This window comes from Podarcis liolepis, assembly GCF_965112155.1.
Source record: "Podarcis liolepis genome assembly, chromosome: 1".
Lineage (NCBI taxonomy): Eukaryota > Metazoa > Chordata > Lepidosauria > Squamata > Lacertidae > Podarcis > Podarcis liolepis.
Window position 1 is genome coordinate 128,250,357 of NC_139554.1, and position 18,851 is coordinate 128,269,207.

Below are 18,851 nucleotides of genomic sequence, written 5' to 3' on the forward strand. Positions count from 1 at the left end.
TCTAACCTAATATGGTGCGGGAACCTGCAAGAGATTGCCCACTTAATATGCTAATCTGTGAGTTGGTGTATATGGGAATACACAGTGCAACTGTTATGCATTAAGGTTTTTGCCTATGTAGAAAACACAAGTGAGCGTTTGGTACACACATGTAGCAATGGCTCTTTAACACATACACACAAAAGATTGTACAAATGGAGTTGTTCTTTACAGACATGATGTAGCCGCTCAAGATCTTTGCCTCATCTTTTAGACATGCTTTAATCAGCTTTCCCCAACCTGTTGCCCTTCAATTCTCATCACCCCTGATTATTTAGTACATTTACAAGTTGGGAGTCCAAAACACCAGGAGGCCACCATGCTGAGGGAGGCCACATGCTCCAGATTTTTGTCCCTTTCCTCTGCATCCTTTCTTGCTTGCATCCTCTGTATGCAGAGAACCCCAAAAACATATATAAAAATGCTGAACTATAATAAGCAAGCCTACAAACGTGATGGTGCTGGAGGAGACTCTTGAGAGTCCCATGGACTACAAGAAGATCAAGCCTATCCATTCTGAAGGAAATCAGCCCTGAGTGCTCACTGGAAGGACAGATCCTGAAGCTGAGACTCCAATACTTTGGCCACCTCATGAGAAGAGGAGACTCCCTGGAAAAGACCCTGCTGTTGGGAAAGAAGGAAGGCAGAAGGAGAAGGGGATGACAGAGGATGAGATGGTTGGACAGTGTTCTCGAAGCTACCAGCATGAGTTTGACCAAACTGCGGGAGGCACTGGAAGACAGGAGTGCCTGGCGTGCTCTGGTCCATGGGGTCACGAAGAGTCGGACACGACTAAACGACTAAACACAACAACAACAAGCGTGATTGTGGAGGTACTTTAAAAAACAGATTTTTTTTAAAAAAAACCACAATTAAGTGATGTGTAATTTTTTATGAAATAAATAAGAAAAAATAGAAGGTCTCTCTCTCTCTCTCTCTCTCTCACACACACACACACACACACACACACACACACACTATACAGATAAAAATCTGCTAATCATCAAATGAATTATGAGGAACTAGAACTCCTACCATTTTGTCTAATTTAATTAAAATCACTTGGCCATCCTTGTTAAACGCTTAAGTACCAGTATCAAATTTCTGTAGCTTCCCCATTCTGATTTTCCTTTTACACAGAATACTTGTGCATGTGTAGTAATCCTGTTAATATTTAAAATGCTAACTCTGCAATTATACTTGGCGTTGAGGAGGACGGAAGCTGGGGGGTGGGGAGACTAGCTCAATACACTGTTGCACTTACGCAATTTTTCATTATGAACTCATAGAGCATGAAGGAATGCGCACTGTGCCCAAAACCAACAGTCCAGAGGACCAAGCCTCAAGCCTTTTTGCAATCTCTTACAAATCTGCTAAAATCAAGAACATGCATGAAAGGGTCCATTCTGCAGCGCCCCCTGCCACACCTCCCTACCCAACCATACAAAAAGCTTTAGTATTAAGTAGCACAGGAATCATAACTCCCGCTTTGAACATTTCAAATCCCACCTGGGCATATCATCTACAGCTGTAGTTCACATACAACTTTTGGGCGTACGAAAAATGAACTTAATCATACTCCTGAAGCCAGGCCAGGATGTCTACATGTCCCTAGTCTTTCTGCTAAATGTTCAGGAAGACCCTGTTGCTGATGTGATTGTGGCACGTTGCAACCTATTCACCTGTGGGTACATGAGGACATCCTCCAGGGGGGACGACCCCTGTCTACCTAGGCTGGCTACCTGCCTGCCGCAGGTAAACAGCATTTCTGTGGCTTTTCCTAAAGCTCGTTCTGAAACAGCCAACCTTTGTCAGGCAGGCACAGGCCATCAGAAGAACTTCAGGCCAATTCCTTGGGGACAATCACCCCGACGTTTCCCAGATTTGGACCACAGCCTGTTTCTGCACATGAAGGATAGCCATCCCTAGTGCATTCCAAATATTTTCACACTACAACTCCCATCAGCACGAGACAGAACAACTGTTTCCAAACCCCTGTTATAGCTTCTCCCATAATTCTCTGGGCTAACCAGTAAAATTCTGTAATTAGCTAAAACTTGTGTCTTTATTGGACGGGTGGGTACAGCTGGCAAGGGAAGGGTATGCAAGGAATGAGAGTCTGGGATGAATTCTCAGGAAGCTGAATGCTGACCTCAATTGTGCCCAGATGCATTGGAGGCACTAGGGCTTGTAGGTGCAAACATATCATAGAATCATAGAGTTGGAAGAGACCACAAGGGCCATCGAGTCCAACCCCCTGCCAAGCAGGAAACACCATCAGAGCACTCCTGACATATGGTTGTCAAGACTCTGCGGAAAGGAGTGCATTTTACACCTCTTACAGCTAGGGAGATGGGTGATGATAACCAGGTTAGGGATTCGTGCCAGTCATATGGGTTTGCTGGGTGAACTGATAGGAAGAGATGACAAAATCCATTTAGGCTTGGGCTGGAGGCTGGGAGGCAGTGAGGGCTGAAGACAGGAAAGGGCGGGGGATTTGTCTCAGAGATTGGAGAATCTAACAGAGAGCTTTCACAACTCCCTTCACCTTTGGGGGATACTAGAAAAAAACCCACCATGAAATTGCAGGCAGAGTCTTGCAGCGAGAGATCCTTTTGTTCAGGAAGTTTGGGATCAAGGGGTTAAGAAACAAAGCCAGCGAGTCTCTACCCACCACATCTAGAAATACGGAGGAGGAGGGAAGCTTTAGGACTGTGATTGGCTTGGGCTTGCTGAGAACAGATGAAGAGTTCAGAGGAGGAGATCACTGATGTTCCCCCGCCCCGTGTCTGCAGCCAACCAATAGCATGAGAACTGGTGACATGAGGTGGCCGTGCCAGTCTTCAAGTGCCACACAGGCATTTGGGTAGCAGTCCAAGTATTCACAGAGAAGGGGGTGGGAAGAGACAAACCAAGTGAAGTAAACCACAGATGAGCAAAGAAATTTCAAGCTGCCTCCTGGCTTGCTCAACAAATCATGACCTGTAGTTAAGCTTGAATGCAGCTACTCTGCCTCTAGGCTCTCATTACAGCCAAGCATTGCACTGAAAAGTTCTGCTCCCCATCACCTAGTTTGGACTGGGGGGCGGGGCGGACCACTGTTCCTGGACTGTACCAGGATGCAGGTTGGGGCTTGCATGACTGGATGGCTCCATTTAAAACAAATCTCTGCACGCTAAATCCCTGAGCTTTGAGTATGCCAGAGAGGGCTAGCCTCCTGCTGCCACAACATGTCAGTTTTCAGTGACCAACAAATACTTCTTGCATGGAGGAGCATCCAGTCCTGTGAGCCTCCGTCTGCAGTCTGAAATGGCAGAGCCCGGAAGCAGATCTCTCCCGCCATGTAACTGAGCTTTCACAAAACTGCCTTTATGCTATAGCGCAAACCCATCTGGCTCCCACTCTGTGGAACTTATCATTTGTTTTGCACACCCCAATCCTCCTGGAGAACTTGAGCAGAGTTCTCAAGAGCTGTTCAGAGACAGATCAGGGGACTCCTACCTGAAGTATTAGCAACACTGCTGCTTCAAATGCAGCAAGAGACAGATTTCAGATTGTAGGGTGCCAAATCCTCATCTCCCTGTCCCTGCATTTCACCAATGTATTTGCTACTGGCAAAAGAGGTCCCTCTACAACACGCACACACAAACACACACACACACACACACTTCAACTTTCTTGTTCATGTGTATGGGAGAGAAAAGCTTGCTTGCTGCTCTGACCTTAAAATCACTACAAGGTGGGTGATTGGTGCATATATTATATTATTATTTGGGGAAAAATCACAGCAACTTTGCATCAGCTTCTGAGCCAGCTTCTCCTATTCCCAGCTTCTTGGAACACTTGCTTGCAAGATCATCTCCAGGGGTTTCCCCAAGGAGACCAGCACTGAAGGCCTCCAGAGACTGTTTTATTAAAGAAGCGAAGAGGTTATTTAAGGTCAATGATTTTAGAGGAAGAACAATAGGCAAAACCTCTCATGACCATCCACACACAATTCCGCCCCCAAAGGTCACATATTATTTACTTTCGCTGATCCCTCACATGGATGGATTTTTTTAAAAGCAAGCAAAATATCGGCACAACACTAATAGGGCTGGGAAACTTATGGCTGGGGGTGAGGAATCCATTTTAACCAGATTCATACACAGAACTTGACTGTCCAAAACTGACTGAGCTTTGCTTGCATTAGACTTCCCCTTGTATCAAGCGCCTGCTTGTGTCTAAGCCACTCGTGCATCATCGGGGGGGTTTTAAAAGCCCAACTAATTATATTAAAATTATATTCAAAATACACCCACTCCGTATTATAGATATAAGAGAGTCAAGCCGCATGCTGTGCTATTCTCACAGTGAAGTTTTATATTAATACATCTGTTTTTTATACAGTTACATACACTATAATATGTGCTGTTTACTTTAGAAATTCTGAAGTATGTGTATAATTTATGTGAACGGTAACATAGCAATCGCTCACGTTTTTAGTGAAACAGGGGGGAAAGGGGACAACTTCCATCTCATAGAAATTAAGGATTGAGACAGTAATTAAGAGGGGGAAACTGCCTGCATAAGCTTGACAGAAAGATTTCTAGAAAACTCCACCACTATCTGTGGCCTATCCATTACGTGTTTTCTGGTCTCCAATTGTATGGGACTTTGTATACCAATATGTGCAACATGAATGTTATTTAGAAGCTAACTGGCAGCCAGTGCAATTTTCTCAGCGGTGACCTACTATGACAGTGATAGTCTGCCCAAGGGAGCAGTTGAGATGCTGCATTTTCTACTAGCTGCACCTTCCAGGTCAGCCACGAGGACAGCATTGCAATCCATTCTGGAGGGTGCCAGCAAATAGAGAACAATGGTCTGGATTTTCTGATCCAGAAACAGTCGCAGCCGTCTTGCCAACCAAAGCTGGCAAAAGGCACTCCTAGCCATTGGAGTCACCTGGCCCTCTAGCAACGTAGATGGATAGAATCATAGAATTGAATCATAGAATCATAGAGTTGGAAGAGACCACAAGGGTCATCGAGTCCAACCCCCTGCCAAGCAGGAAACACCATCAGAGCACTCCTGACATATGGTTGTCAAGCCTCTGCTTAAAGACCTCCAAAAAAGGAGACTCCACCACACTCCTTGGCAGCAAATTCCACTGTCAAACAGCTCTTACTGTCAGGAAGTTCTTCCTAATGTTTAGGTGGAATCTTCTTTCTTGTAGTTTGGATCCATTGCTCCGTGTCCGCTTCTCTGGAGAAGCAGAAAACAACCTTTCTCCCTCCTCTATGTGACATCCTTTTATATATTTGAACATGGCTATCATATCACCCCTTAACCTCCTCTTCTCCAGGCTAAACATGCCCAGCTCCCTTAGCCGTTCCTCATATGGCATCGTTTCCAGGCCTTTGACCATTTTGGTTGTCCTCCTCTGGACACGTTCCAGTTTGTCAGTGTCCTTCTTGAATTGTGGTGCCCAGAACTAGACACAGTACTCCAGGTGAGGTCTGACCAGAGCAGAATACAGTGGCACTATTACTTCCCTTGATCTAGATGCTATACTCCTATTGATGCAGCCCAGAATTGCATTGGCTTTTTTAGCTGCCGCGCCACACTGTTGGCTCATGTCAAGTTTGTGGTCAACCAAGACTCCTAGATCCTTTTCACATGTACTGCTCTCAAGCCAGGTGTCACCCATCTTGTATTTGTGCCTCTCATTTTTTTTGCCCAAGTGCAATACTTTACATTTCTCCCTGTTAAAATTCATCTTGTTTGTTTTGGCCCAGTTCTCTAATCTGTCAAGGTCGTTTTGAAGTGTGATCCTGTCCTCTGGGGTGTTAGCCACCCCTCCCAGTTTGGTGTCATCTGCAAATATGATCAGGATGCCCTTGAGTCCATCATCCAAGTCGTTGATAAAGATGTTGAATAAGACTGGGCCCAAGACAGAACCCTGTGGCACCCCACTAGTCACTCTTCTCCAGGATGAAGAGGAACCATTGATGAGCACCCTTTGGATTTGGTCAGTCAGCCAGTTACAAATCCACTGAGTGGTAGCATAGTCAAGACCGCATTTTACCAGCTTCTTTACAAGAATATCATGGGGCACCTTGTCAAATGCCTTGCTGAAATCAAGGTAGGAGTGCCCTCAGAATCTTGGCCCTTGCTGCCCCTTTGAGAATAAGAATAGTGTTAAGCGTTTCTTGTGCTCCTTGCTCCTTGCACTTGAACATCTAAAGTCTGCCAAAGTAGCTGTAGCCCATGCAAATGCATCTTGTATGCGAAGTCTCAGTAGGCTTAAAATAACTTCCTCCTTATTGCTTTCTCTGTTCTGGAATCAGAGAAACCTGGTCTATGTATGCAGAATGATCTTCTTCATTATTTCCTACTGGGGTTAAGCACTTTTTATCCAAGACAGGCTAATGTTGATCTCTGTAAACGCTTTTGGAGACAAGGAAAAGAAACCAGCGCATCCAATTGACATGAGCGCCCCCTGGAGGCTATCTGTCACAAGAGAAGCACAGCCTGATTCTGCTCTTCAATATTTTTCAGCAGTTAGTTATAAGTCTAGGCCTGATGATCTGAAATGCTGGAAAAGCTAACAACTCCAGCTTTCTGTGGCTAAGTTAAACAAAAACTAATGGCCTGATATTTTTTGTACTGAGTTAACCGGCTTCCCATTGCTATTAGGATCAGGAAAGCAGGATTTAACCCTGTCCCACATCGACCATTTCCCCCAATGTAAATGCTCTCCCAGGGGATATTTGCTTTGCAGGAGGGGAAAGGTGCTTGTATTCCTCTTTCCAAAGCAAAGAGCAACTTAGGGGGGGGGGCATTGTATAACAGGAAATGGCGTAAGGCCAGGGTTAAATGGCCCCATGCGATTGCCCCAAACAAATGAGCACGCATTACCCTACTCCTGTGGGACGTTCTGATTCAACAGAAGTGAGAGCGTTAATCACAAACCTGTCACAGTGTAACATGTACCGGTAGTTTTGCCTCAGCTCTCAAGTCTCTCCCTGAAAATGATTCCTAACAGAACAGAGGGCATTTCATTTCAAATAACTGTTTGGACTTTTAGACTTGGGCACAGTTGAAATCTAATCTACTTAGGTCACAGCCCTGTTATGCGACCTTGGAATGCCAGCTGAATCTTGTACACCAGGGTTTTGTTCACATCTACTGGAGGCAGCAACAAGGAATGGCGAATCTGCATGCCCACATCAGGTCTTCAGGACCGCGCATAGGAGCCAGCGATTTACGTATCATTTGCTAACGCTTTTAAGGGTTCATGGCCCCAGACTCAATTTGCACCATCCCCCACTCTGCAGATCATTGGAAGTTATCTTTTTTAAAAACCATGTTTTCATTGCTTCGAAACATAATAAGGTGGGGAAATGCAAGTCTTCATGTGTTCTTCTGGCTTTGCACCAAGAATGGAAAAGAGGTCTGGAAAGTAGGACTTTTCAGTGGGCACAAAGGTAAGCAAGTCACCATGGACAGACATCCGTCCATCTGCTCTCACATACGTACTTCCCTCCTGTTTTCCACATTCCCAACAAAAAAGACAGCATTAGAAATTCCATAAATGTATACATTAGAAATCCCACGTAGGGTAACAAAAAAAAGCAGCAGGAAACACATGTAGGTTTTCCTTCTTGCTTAGATGAATTTTTTAAAAAACCACCCAAACACACACACAGAAAAACTGAGTTTTCACATTGCCAAATCTAGGAGTGTGTAGTTTTTTAAAGCAAGAACTGTGTTAGAAGATTCCTTGGAAGCATCTCTTGAGCTGAATGGGGCTGGGAAAATGTCAAAGCCCCATAAAGAACAGACCACCTCTTTTCAAACTCTGATCTCTTACCTAAAGATGCTGAAGATCTTCTCTGCAACTCCCCAGAGGGCTGGGTTTTTTTGTAAGGTACAGGTGACGACCTTAGCGACTGCGACCTCAAAGTATGTTGCGGACTTGACCAACTTGCATTCAGCGTCTGTTGATCACCCTGTCCTGCCTCTGCTCTCTCCACGGAGGAAGCAAGACGACCATCGTCTAGAAAGAGGAAGTGTTAGTCTAATCAATGTGGAGATATGTGAACTGGAAAACTACCTTTTTATATTATTCTCAAATAAATCAGACACTAGCGTTTGTTCACACATAAGCCATGACTTATGAACCTGGGAAAGATCGTCCCACCTAGTGAATAGGTGTGTGTACAAAATATATGCAAAGCAGAAATGTCGTTATTTTACAGCCTCTTCTCTAGTATACCAGTGTTTACCAGATTTCTCATAAATCTCTCTAGAACCACAGTTCCCACACTGAGTCATAGTGAAAGACTTAGATCTAAAGAAAGAACTCTTTAGCAGCCCAATCTTCTGCATTCCCCACCTCCCGAAATAAGTCCCACTGGGCTTACCTCTTAAAACTTATCATAGGACAGCAGCCTGTTATATATTGACAGCACAAACAGTGCTTAGGCTGCCAGCGCTCACCTACAACTCTTATTAGCAAAAGAGAGAAGGAAATCAGGACCAAACCTTATTTATGGTTCTTCAAAGACAGTTCCAAGGAAACAGTCTCCTCACTCTGCTCCCAACAATTACCACCGTCCATCACTTTAAGTAACAGGGGAAAGGAATCATGGAACTACAAACTGCATCTAGCAAGAGCAGGAGGTCTGCACCCTGCCTCTCATAACTGCTAGTACCAAGCCCCAGTTTCAGAGCTAAACCTCCAGAGGGTGCAAAGACACATCAGACCTTCCAGCAGGAAGTTCCAGGCCAATGGCATTCTAGGCAGCTTATAGCTATAAATTCAGGTGTTGGGGGATCGCAACCCACAAGTTACGAAGCAATGAGGAACTAGTTCTTGGCTTCAATACCTCCCAGTTCCTCTGGTCTGGGAGGCCCTCCTTCTTTGGTCACTTGTTTCTCATGCCTACAAGAATTACCATCACAACCTGGAAGCTTACTGTTGACTGGGGCTGGTCATACTTGGAGGAAAAAGCACAACTTGTGACTCACTTTATTAAACAAAAAATTAGGACAGTGAGAATTCCTTTTGCGTTGTCAGGCGAGACCAGGTCTCTTAACCAAAGGAGATGTTCATCCGCTACCTTCCCAAACCATGATTCTTTTCATCCACCAATACTCTCAAAAAGGATGAGCTACTTCACCTACTTCTTCAAGTTACTCCACTTTTAATCTTATTTTGGGTTCCATTGAATCTCCTTATTCCAGTCTAGAAATAGAAAAAACTTTTCTCTTTAGAACGGCACTGGCTGAGTGAAATAACCAACACGGTTGAGAAATCAGGGGAATGAGGAAAGAGGTGACAAGGAGAAGCTCTAGCTAAAGTTAAACAGAGACTCCAGCTCCACAGTCAACCACTGGGGGGTCTGACGTCTGAGGAGGCAAAAAAAGGCAGTGTGGAGTACCTTTGGGTGAAAATCCCCCAAAGTTGAACAAATTGTGGGTGCAACATAGACCTGATTATAGAATACTTCATGGGTGAACCTCAACTTGAATCTGAAAAGGCCTTTTCACAAAGGTCCTGGCTACACATGAGTGTAGTTTTTTAAACAAAAGACACAGTTGATGAGTTTTTCTAGATCAGCCAGAGTCATAAGAGTTATGTCTTCTGCCTGAGGACTTAAAGCAAGACACAGGGCCACCCCTGACTGTCAGATCTCACTTTAGTGACATACTCATTTATCTCCTGAAAGAGGACGCATGTGAGCCTCTTCAGAAATATAGCAGAACAGACACTTGTTCGACTCAAGGCAAGATATGCTGACTGACTGGTACCCATTAACTCACAATGGATGATTAACGACACAGTTACAGGCATTGTTTGTATTAGATATGGCACTGGGAGTGGAGATCAACTAGGCAATTACAACCTCGTGCCTGGGATCAATGTCATCTGCCACCATAGGGGCTCTTGTTGGTCTACCACAATGACACAGCCATTGCTCAGAGCAAACACAGTCTTGGGGTGTGCTCAGAGTTCCAGAACTCAGTAACATGGGGACCTATATTTGTGCACCCAGACCTGCACGTGAAAGCCAGACACTGGATACAATTATCCACCTTGGCAAACAAGTCACCCACTTTGGCTTGAATGCTTGGAGGTAGAGGGCAGGGGCAATGGGCACAAGATCAATCCATCCTAGAACACACTCATTTCACAAATGGGCATCTGCACAAGGCTGGTTACAACAACAATGTGCAGTCCATGTTACATTGCACTAAAATGACTGCATTGCGCTTAATACTAGGGTTGTGTGTGCAAGCCTCAAGCTCTTGGGCTCTCCCTCCTCCTCTGGTGCTGCTGTGAAGAGATTGGAAGCTTTCACTCAATTTTCATCTAACCACAGTTTCGTGTTACATGCTAACCAGGAACTGTGGCTAGTGTGAAGTTGGCTTGTTCCAATAAACCAGTTAGTTTAGTGTTACAGTGGTACTTCGCAAGACGAATGCCTCGCAAGACAAAAAACTCACTAGACGAAAGGGTTCTTTGTTTTTTGAGCTGCTTCGCAAGACGATTTTCCCTATGGGCTTGCTTCGCAAGACGGAAACGTCTTGCAAGTTTGTTTCCTTTTTCTTAACACCGTTAATACAGTTGCGACTTGACTTCGAGGAGCAACTCATAGAACGCAGTGTGGTGGCCTTTTTTGAGGTTTTTAAAGACTTTGGTGATTTTTGAAGCTTTTCCAAAACTTTCCCGACACCGTGCTTCGCAAGACGAAAAAAATCGCAAGACGACAAAACTTGTGGAACGAATTAATTTCGAGGCACCACTGTACATGTTAATGAGCCCAATGGCATGTGGTTTTTGCATGCTTTGAGTAGGCTGTTCCCACTTTGGGCAGCAAGTCTTCACTCATAACTATTAATCAATCAATGTACAGCCATGGAAGGAAGTTAGTACTTACCTCTACTGAAACGAAAGAGATTCACGAAAGAACTATAGGCAGATTTAAATGGCGGTTCATCCTGGTCAGGAGTCAAAGGTTTGAAGTGCGTAAGGTGAGACGGGCTGCCAGGAGAGTAGGGCAGGTCGTTCAGAGTGTCCAGCGTCGGAGATGTTTTGTCATCTGTGGCCATTTCATGGATCCTAAGAAAATTGAAGATGCACATGTAATGCCCCTATGAAACATAAGCCACTGCATGTTACCGTCCTGCTGCTTTAAAATTCTGCTTTTCACAGTTTATTCTGATGACTTTTATACTATTTAAATTGTCCCTGGTATGGTAACACTGAAGGGTGGGCTATACAGTGGTGCCCCGCAAGACGAATGCCTTGCAAGACGGAAAACTCGCTAGACGAAAGGGTTTTCCGTTTTGGAGGTGCTTCGCAAAACGAATTTCCTATGGGCTTGCTTCACAAGACGAAAATGTATTGCGAGTTCCTGTGGGTTTTTTCCCCTCCCCCCCCTTTTTCCCAAGCCGCTAATCAGCTGATCCTAAGCCGCTAAGCCGCTTAACAGCTGATCCGCTAAGCCGTTTAACAGCTGATCCGCTAAGCTGCTTATCAGCTGATCGCTAAGCCGCTAAGTCGCTTATCAGCTGATCCGCTAAGCCCACTAAGCCGCTAATAGCGCTAAGCCGCTAAGCCGCTAATGGGCTTGCTTCACAAGACGAAAAAACCGCAAGACGAAGAGACTCGCGGAACGGATTCTTTTTGTCTTGCGAGGCACCACTGTAAATTCCAAACGAGATCCAGTTTAGGAGCAGCAACAGGTAGTCAGCTTAGAACAGGCATCAAATATGATGCAGTCAGAAGTGAATTCAGAAATAGGGACGAAATTGGAACAGAGTAGCTAAACAATTATTCACTTTTGAAAAAGCACATTCATGACTTTAGAGGAAGTACTAAAACCAGATGATTCAGAAGAAAAGTAAGACTCTGTCTCATAGCAATAAGGAAGTGAAGTTTGTCCATTATTTGAACAACATAGTAAAACTGTCCAGAGAAACCAGTTTGTGTTTCAAGTTGGGCGCAAATTAGACACAGTGGCAGTAGGCCTGATCCTGATTAATTCAGACCATAGTGCCCAGTTGCTGACAAAAGAGAACTGTAGCTTAAGTTAGCAAGGATTGATCTATCAATCTGAGTTACCTTAGGCTATAGTCTCCTGTTACAGGAACGGCCAGCCAGATCCAGAACTCCCCTTCACTCTGTGCACCACTGTCAGAAAGGTGGGGCTGCACACCTGTCTATCACTTGATATCATGTGATGCCATGCAACTCACCTTTAAACCTGAGGCTTGCAAATGAAGACTCAGGAGTGCATTGCAAGTGCACTCTCAGTTCTTTCCCTTCCTCCTTCACAGCTCCATCGTGACTTCAAGCCGCAGTGGCAAAGGAAGATTCTTCCCAGAAGACAGAAAAGGGCACCAAATTCCAAAAGCACTGAATTCTACCAATGGCTAGAAGGGAAGAATACAGAGCATATGTCAGAGTGTGCTCCCAAGTCTTCCTGTTTGGTTTACCTGGTCCAAGCCCAACATTGTATGGTGTCAGGGGATTGACAGGTTGGTGGTGCTCACCGCTGTTTCAGAGCAAAGGAGGCATGCAGAAGAAAACACCCCCCAGGTCCTCTCTTTCAATGTTTTTCACACATGTGAGTTCCTTTGGGTACAAAAACTCAGCTGAAGGAAAAAGCACCTGGGGGAAACTGTGAGGAGTTAAGGTATAACTTGGGAAGGGTTCAGCTCCCCACATGCACATACATACATCTTTTGCTCCAAAAAAAGGTCTCCCCCCCCCTCCATTTTGGACATGGTGTGAGTTCTTTTCCTTAACTATGCCTCAAATGGTGGAATTATTTATTATAGAAGTTTAGTTGCTTATGGTGAAATAGTTATGAGCTACCTTTCTGGGTACTCTTTCAACATGGCATTTTAAAATATATACATCAATAAGAGTATAGCATCTAGATCAAGGGAAGTAATAGTGCCACTGTATTCTGCTCTGGTCAGACCTCACCTGGAGTACTGTGTCCAGTTCTGGGCACCACAGTTCAAGAAGGACACTGACAAACTGGAACATGTCCAGAGGAGGGCAACCAAAATGGTCAAAGGCCTGGAAACGATGCCTTATGAGGAACGGCTAAGGGAGCTGGGCATGTTTAGCCTGGAGAAGAGGAGGTTAAGGGGTGATACGATAGCCATGTTCAAATATATAAAAGGATGTCACATAGAGGAGGGAGAAAGGTTGTTTTCTTCTGCTCCAGAGAAGCGGACACGGAGCAATGGATCCAAACTACAAGAAAGAAGATTCCACCTAAACATTAGGAAGAACTTCCTGACAGTAAGAGCTGTTTGACAGTGGAATTTGCTGCCAAGGAGTGTGGTGGAGTCTCCTACTTTGGAGGTCTTTAAGCAGAGGCTTGACAACCATATGTCAGGAGTGCTCTGATGGTGTTTCCTGCTTGGCAGGGGGTTGGACTCGATGGCCCTTGTGGTCTCTTCCAACTCTATGATTCTATGATTCTAAAAGTGCTAATACAATTATCAATAATACAGAAGACAAACACTACTGCAACCCCTCCACAATTAATTAATTAATTAATTATCCAGTATAATAAACAGCTAAAAACCAAGCATGCAACTCAGCCAAGAATGCCGCTCGTATGCATAGGCCCACCTGAAACAGGCAGGTCTTCAAAGCCTCCTGAAACAACTGAAAGTACCCACATACTTTGCAGTGGCCAGAAGCACCAAGAGATATGTGGACGGCTTCCCCTGAAAGGCAGCATGTATGTACCTCAAATAAATCTAAATAATCCTCTTAAGAGAGCCTATATAAATCTCTCTAAAGTTCGGATACACACATAAAAGGGAAGTTCTGCAAGCTATAAGATGGTAACGTTTCAAGCTCTCTTTAGGCAAAGATAAGGGATCCTCTAACGCCTGCCCCACCCCCAAGAAAAACCCAGCACACGAGTTGTCTGTTAAGTTGTGCTGCTCCTTTGAGTGCTCAGGAACAGAGGATGGAACAGAGGCACAAGTCCTCACTCAGCCGTCCAGAGCAGGGAACTCTGATCCCAGTTTCCTCCCCCTGCCTTCCTCTATCTTCAGGAATTGGGGAAGTTGAGCAGGATCAGTTCCTCATCCCTTCAAGTGCCCTCACCGCCAAGCGGTCAGGCTGTGTAACAGCTCACAGGATAGCAGCCCTTACAGCATTCTGTCAGCTGCTGACACTCACAGAAAAGGGAAGGGGGAAGGAAAAGAGAAGCAGAGAGAAGCAGGGTCAGGCAGAAGGAGGTTGGAAGAAGATGTGAGTGCACAGAAGAGCACACAAGTGCAGGTTGGGGGAAGACAGGTGGGGCAGCTGCAACAAATTCCTCATTTGTTTTCCTATTCAAGTGAATATTCCCATACAATTGCAGATTCATATTGGGAACAGCTATGGCTTAACTCACCATCAGGCTCAGCTGACAAGACAGCCATCCAGAAAACAAAACAAAACACCTAAATATGGAGCAACCACCAACACAATTTACATCACAATTTCCATAGTTACTGTTTTAAGCTGGTTGTTTTCCCCGATAGAGGATGACAGGGCAAACTGGATCACTTAGTCAGAAGTGACTTCTGCATTAGTAAACTGCAGATGAACCAGAGTCCTACCAAACTCGTGCAAACTCTAGAACTGTTTTGTGCTGTGTGATCTCTTCCCGAAACACCAGTATAGCTTCCTTTCACCATAATTCTAGAGCAGGCCCAGAACAATTTCATCAAGCGAGGCAGCGCAGGACTGCTAGTGCAAGGTCGGAAATTCATGTGCCAGCTAGCATAGGTCAGGAAAACATAGCTAAGTGTAAAAAGGTAAAGGGACCCTTGACTGTTAATTCCAGTCGCGGATGACTCTGGGATTGCAGCGCTCATCTCGCTTTATTGGCCGAGGGAGCCGGCGTTTGTCCGCAGCTTCCAGGTCATGTGGCCAGCATGACAAAGCCACTTCTAGCGAACCAGAGCAGCGCATGGAAACGCCGTTTACCTTCCCGCCGGAGTGGTACCTATTTATCTACTTGCACTTTCACGTGCTTTCAAACTGCTAGGTTGGCAGGAGCAGGGACCAAGCAACGGGAGCTCACCCCGTCGCGGGGATTCGAACCACCAACCTTCTGATTGGCAAGCCCTAGGCTCAGTGGTTTAGACCACAGCGCCACCTGCGTCCAATAGTTAAGTGTAGCATGGGAATATTCTGCCCTGCCCAAGAGACTCTAAGGAAAAGAAACGGAACAAAGCTATCCATGCAAAACTGGGGTCAGTTTTGCCGTCTTAAGATGCACACAGCTGCAGCCCCAAACCATAACTTTGTGATAAGTTTTACAACAGGTTATGAATAGAAGAGCTTAACTCATGGGCCGGCATTACGCTGAACATCTCTCAGCCCTGCTCCACATCACTGCCTTCTGACATGGGAATGGGAGGGAAACTACACAATGTAATGATTTCAGGACAAGTGAGATCTTGGAGGAGCCAGAAACTCCATTTTTCTTATAGTGTGAAGTTACATCAGTCTCACCCCGCTCACTAGAAATAATCATTTGAATGCCACTTCTTAAAAGTCAGCTCAACAAAGCCTTGCAATTATTAATTATTAATTACTTGCCCTTCCCCCTTAAGGTACCAAGGAAGGTTACACAATAATTAAAACGCAATATTAATAACTGCTTAAAACAACTTACAATCACAGAAATAAAATGGGTCTTAAAAATATACATCCCAAGCATCAAAAGCCAAAGTATTAAACACTAGCCCATATTTTTATACACACTAATTTAGTCCTACATTTAAGAGCTACCCTCCTCTTCCAACCCTCTTGCTTGCCACATGAAGTTACTTGTTATGCAGATGTGGCAGTTTCAGCAAATGCAGGTCATCATAAAGAAGTTATATGACAATTAAGTAAATTGCAGAGGGACCCCTGTTAAATCTCTCATTACTCTCAACAATAGCTTATCAAAGCTGAAAAGATTAATGAGATTTATGGTTGCTCTGGTCAATAGTTCAAAAATGCATTCAATTAAACTGCAGTAACTGCTTTACCAGGAATGAAAAAGTATGTGCGCTGCTCAAGCCAGGGGAGAAGGGGATTCCATTTTTGTCTGGATTTTAATTTACTTCTTAGTTTAATTCAAGACCACTTCAAGATATTAATTAATATCTATTAGACGCTTAGATTATTAGATGCTTAGAGCTATTCAACATACTTAACTTGAGACAGCTGACATCTGTCTCTAGAAACCGAAGGGTACGCTATACTGTACCTCCCAATAAATTCCCGCATGTTGCTAATCATTGCTGGCATGTTAGGCTTTAACACAGAGGTAAACACTCACCAAAAAATAAAGATGTAACACAGAACAATTCCTAGCAAATTTAAGGACATTCACTGGATAAATCCTGTTGATCCAAATGGAAGGGGATTTCCAACACATATACCAAAGTAATGTCCTCTCCACCTCTCTCACACACACAAACACAACAGGGTGGTAATTAATATTTCCCCACACTCTCAGCAACCTTAAAAATAAAGATTCCATTCATCGTTAGTCCAAGCAATTGATGTTGTCTAATATAGTCATGAGAATATTTTTTTTACAAGCTCAACAAAGCAAAGATTGTAGCAGGTTTTGATTCAAGCAACAGCTACTTCCTCCTTTCCTGCTACACTTTGTCCTACTAGTGGGTCACTTGGATATATTTTTTCAAAGGAGAAAAACTGCATGCATATTTTACACTTCTCTACACAAACTATTCCAGGCTTCCATCTTAAGACCAGCTGCTCTCTTGAAGACAGGTTCCAACAATTATTCTACCTTGGGGCTCTTTTGTGACAGTACTCAACAGTAGAAAGTACCAATACCTCTTTTTCTTACTGCCCAGCCATTTTCTGCTGGCACCCATGGCACCTATATAAATATATGAGTAGCAACTCCTCTTTTTTTTTCTTTTTTAACCAGAGCAAGAGTTTTCCTGAAATTGCTGCCCTACTTTCAGCTTTAAAGGGTGGAGTTCTCATACTGGCCACCCCAAGTTTTATAACAGAGTGCCCCCTTGCCATGGAAAGCACTACAAAATGTGCTATAGTCATTGCGGTCAAGTTAACGAGTGTTGGATCCGGACTCAGATCCTCTCCCAATCATCCTACGAGGTGACCTTGTACAAGTCATCTCTCAGCATCAGTTCCCCACCCATAAATTATATACTACCAGAGGTACAAGATAGTCATTTTCACAGCACTTTCTGTATAAAAAGCGTGACAAAAGTGTGTTCCTGCACCTTTAATAGGGGGAATGCCAGGTGCAGCTCATTACAAGGGTGAAGGATCCCACACGATAACCAAACATTCCCGGTACTACTCAATACCCAAAGGTTATCACAGCCCTCTCTTCCTTTGCACCTGTTCACCTTAACGCAGGAGTGTCGGGCAGCCCCCTGCCTTCTTCATTTTCACGAGGCAGCAAGGTACATCACTACCACACACACACTGCAACTTTCCCCTCCGGAGGACCCAGGCAGAGGTGCCACAATTCGAACACCACGTCCTACACACCCGAGTTGCGTATGTAGGCTGCATAAAACAAGTAAAAACAAGCCGTTGGGTTCATTCGTTTCCTTTCCTAGCCATAGTTTGGTGTTCTATCAAACCTTCCCCCCCCCCCAAAAAAAAGCTACATTGTGAGAATCAAAATGTCCCCCCCCCAAAAAAAAAGGATTCACACATACAAAATAAGCCACCTGCATACTTTAAAAGCAAACAAACCCCACTTTAGAAAAAGGGTTGACAAGTGAGATTTCTTTGCTTCCTTGCCTCCACGCAGGCAGGAGGGCAAACTGGCAGTCCCGCTCGAAACGAAACGCCCTCCAGACCCCGCTGCCAGGAATAGGAAGGATATTAATGATATTAATACTCATTAATGCTATTTAATGAGGATGGGGGCGGCGAGCATCTTACCTGCCCTTGCCGCTCTCTCCTTCCCTGTCTCCCAGCCAGGCAGCCCCTGCCGCCTGCCTCCCTTAGCACGCTGCGCTTCCCACTCCGGAAGCGACACCAACACCGCCAGTGGGACGACAACAACAACAATAACAATAACAGCGACAGAGGGAGCGCGGGATGCCCGGCAAAGGCAGCACCTGACTCGACTTGGACGCGCTTCCGCCTTTGCATGAACTTCCGGCCTCCACTCCTGGGCCGGCCACGGGCAAGAGGAGGAGGAGGAGGCGGAGCTGCCGTCGGCGCAGGTAACGCAATCGACCCCCGAGAGACGGAGCCAGGAGGAGGAGGAGCCGCCGCAGGCAACGCAATCAACCCCCGAGAGACGGAGCCAGGAGGAGGGGGGCGCCGCCGCCGCCGCCGCAGGCAACGCAAGCGACGCAAAATGCGGCGAGCGGCGCAGGCGCGAGCAAACGAGCCCCGCGATCGTCGTCGTCCACGCAGGCCGTCGGTTCGAGTGCAGTTGCTTCGATGGACAGAGCATAGCTGTCAACGTTTGCCTTTGATTCCCTTATTCCGAATAGGATTCCTCGCAAGAAAAGGGAAAGGTTAACAGCTATGGGACAGAGTTCTCAAGTGGCGGGGGGGGGTCATGGGTGGGAAGGGACCCCGTGGGTCATCCAGTCCAGCCCCTTGCAACACAGCAGAGATCTCGACACTTGGTTTCCCCCATCCCATTTCGCACTCCTGTCTCAGCGACTAACAGACTGAGGTTGAATCCTGACAAGACAGAAGTACTGTTTTTGGGGGACAGGGGGCGGGCGGGTGTGGGGGATTCCCTGGTCCTGAATGGGGTAACTGC

At 45.3% G+C, this 18,851-nt stretch overlaps 1 protein-coding gene across 9 annotated transcripts in view; it reads right to left on the reverse strand.

Moving 5' to 3' along the window:
* Positions 1 to 18,259, reverse strand: part of PIKFYVE (phosphoinositide kinase, FYVE-type zinc finger containing) — a 95,740-nt gene extending 77,481 nt beyond the window's left edge. For 3 of the 9 annotated variants that reach the window (XM_083471590.1, XM_083471589.1, XM_083471587.1), the window contains exons 1-4: positions 18,011 to 18,248; positions 12,292 to 12,468; positions 10,971 to 11,152; positions 7,898 to 8,083 (exon numbers count right to left, since the gene is read on the reverse strand). In XM_083471590.1, coding sequence (XP_083327716.1) covers positions 7,898 to 8,083; positions 10,971 to 11,142 — 358 coding nt within the window. In that variant the 5' untranslated portion in view covers positions 11,143 to 11,152; positions 12,292 to 12,468; positions 18,011 to 18,248. Of the gene's footprint in view, positions 1 to 7,897; positions 8,084 to 10,970; positions 11,153 to 12,291; positions 12,469 to 17,463; positions 17,627 to 18,010 lie in introns of all 9 variants that reach the window. The other 6 variants (XM_083471593.1, XM_083471591.1, XM_083471588.1 and 3 more) reach the window with 5 other exon arrangements.
* Between the last annotated feature and the right edge of the window lie 592 nt (positions 18,260 to 18,851).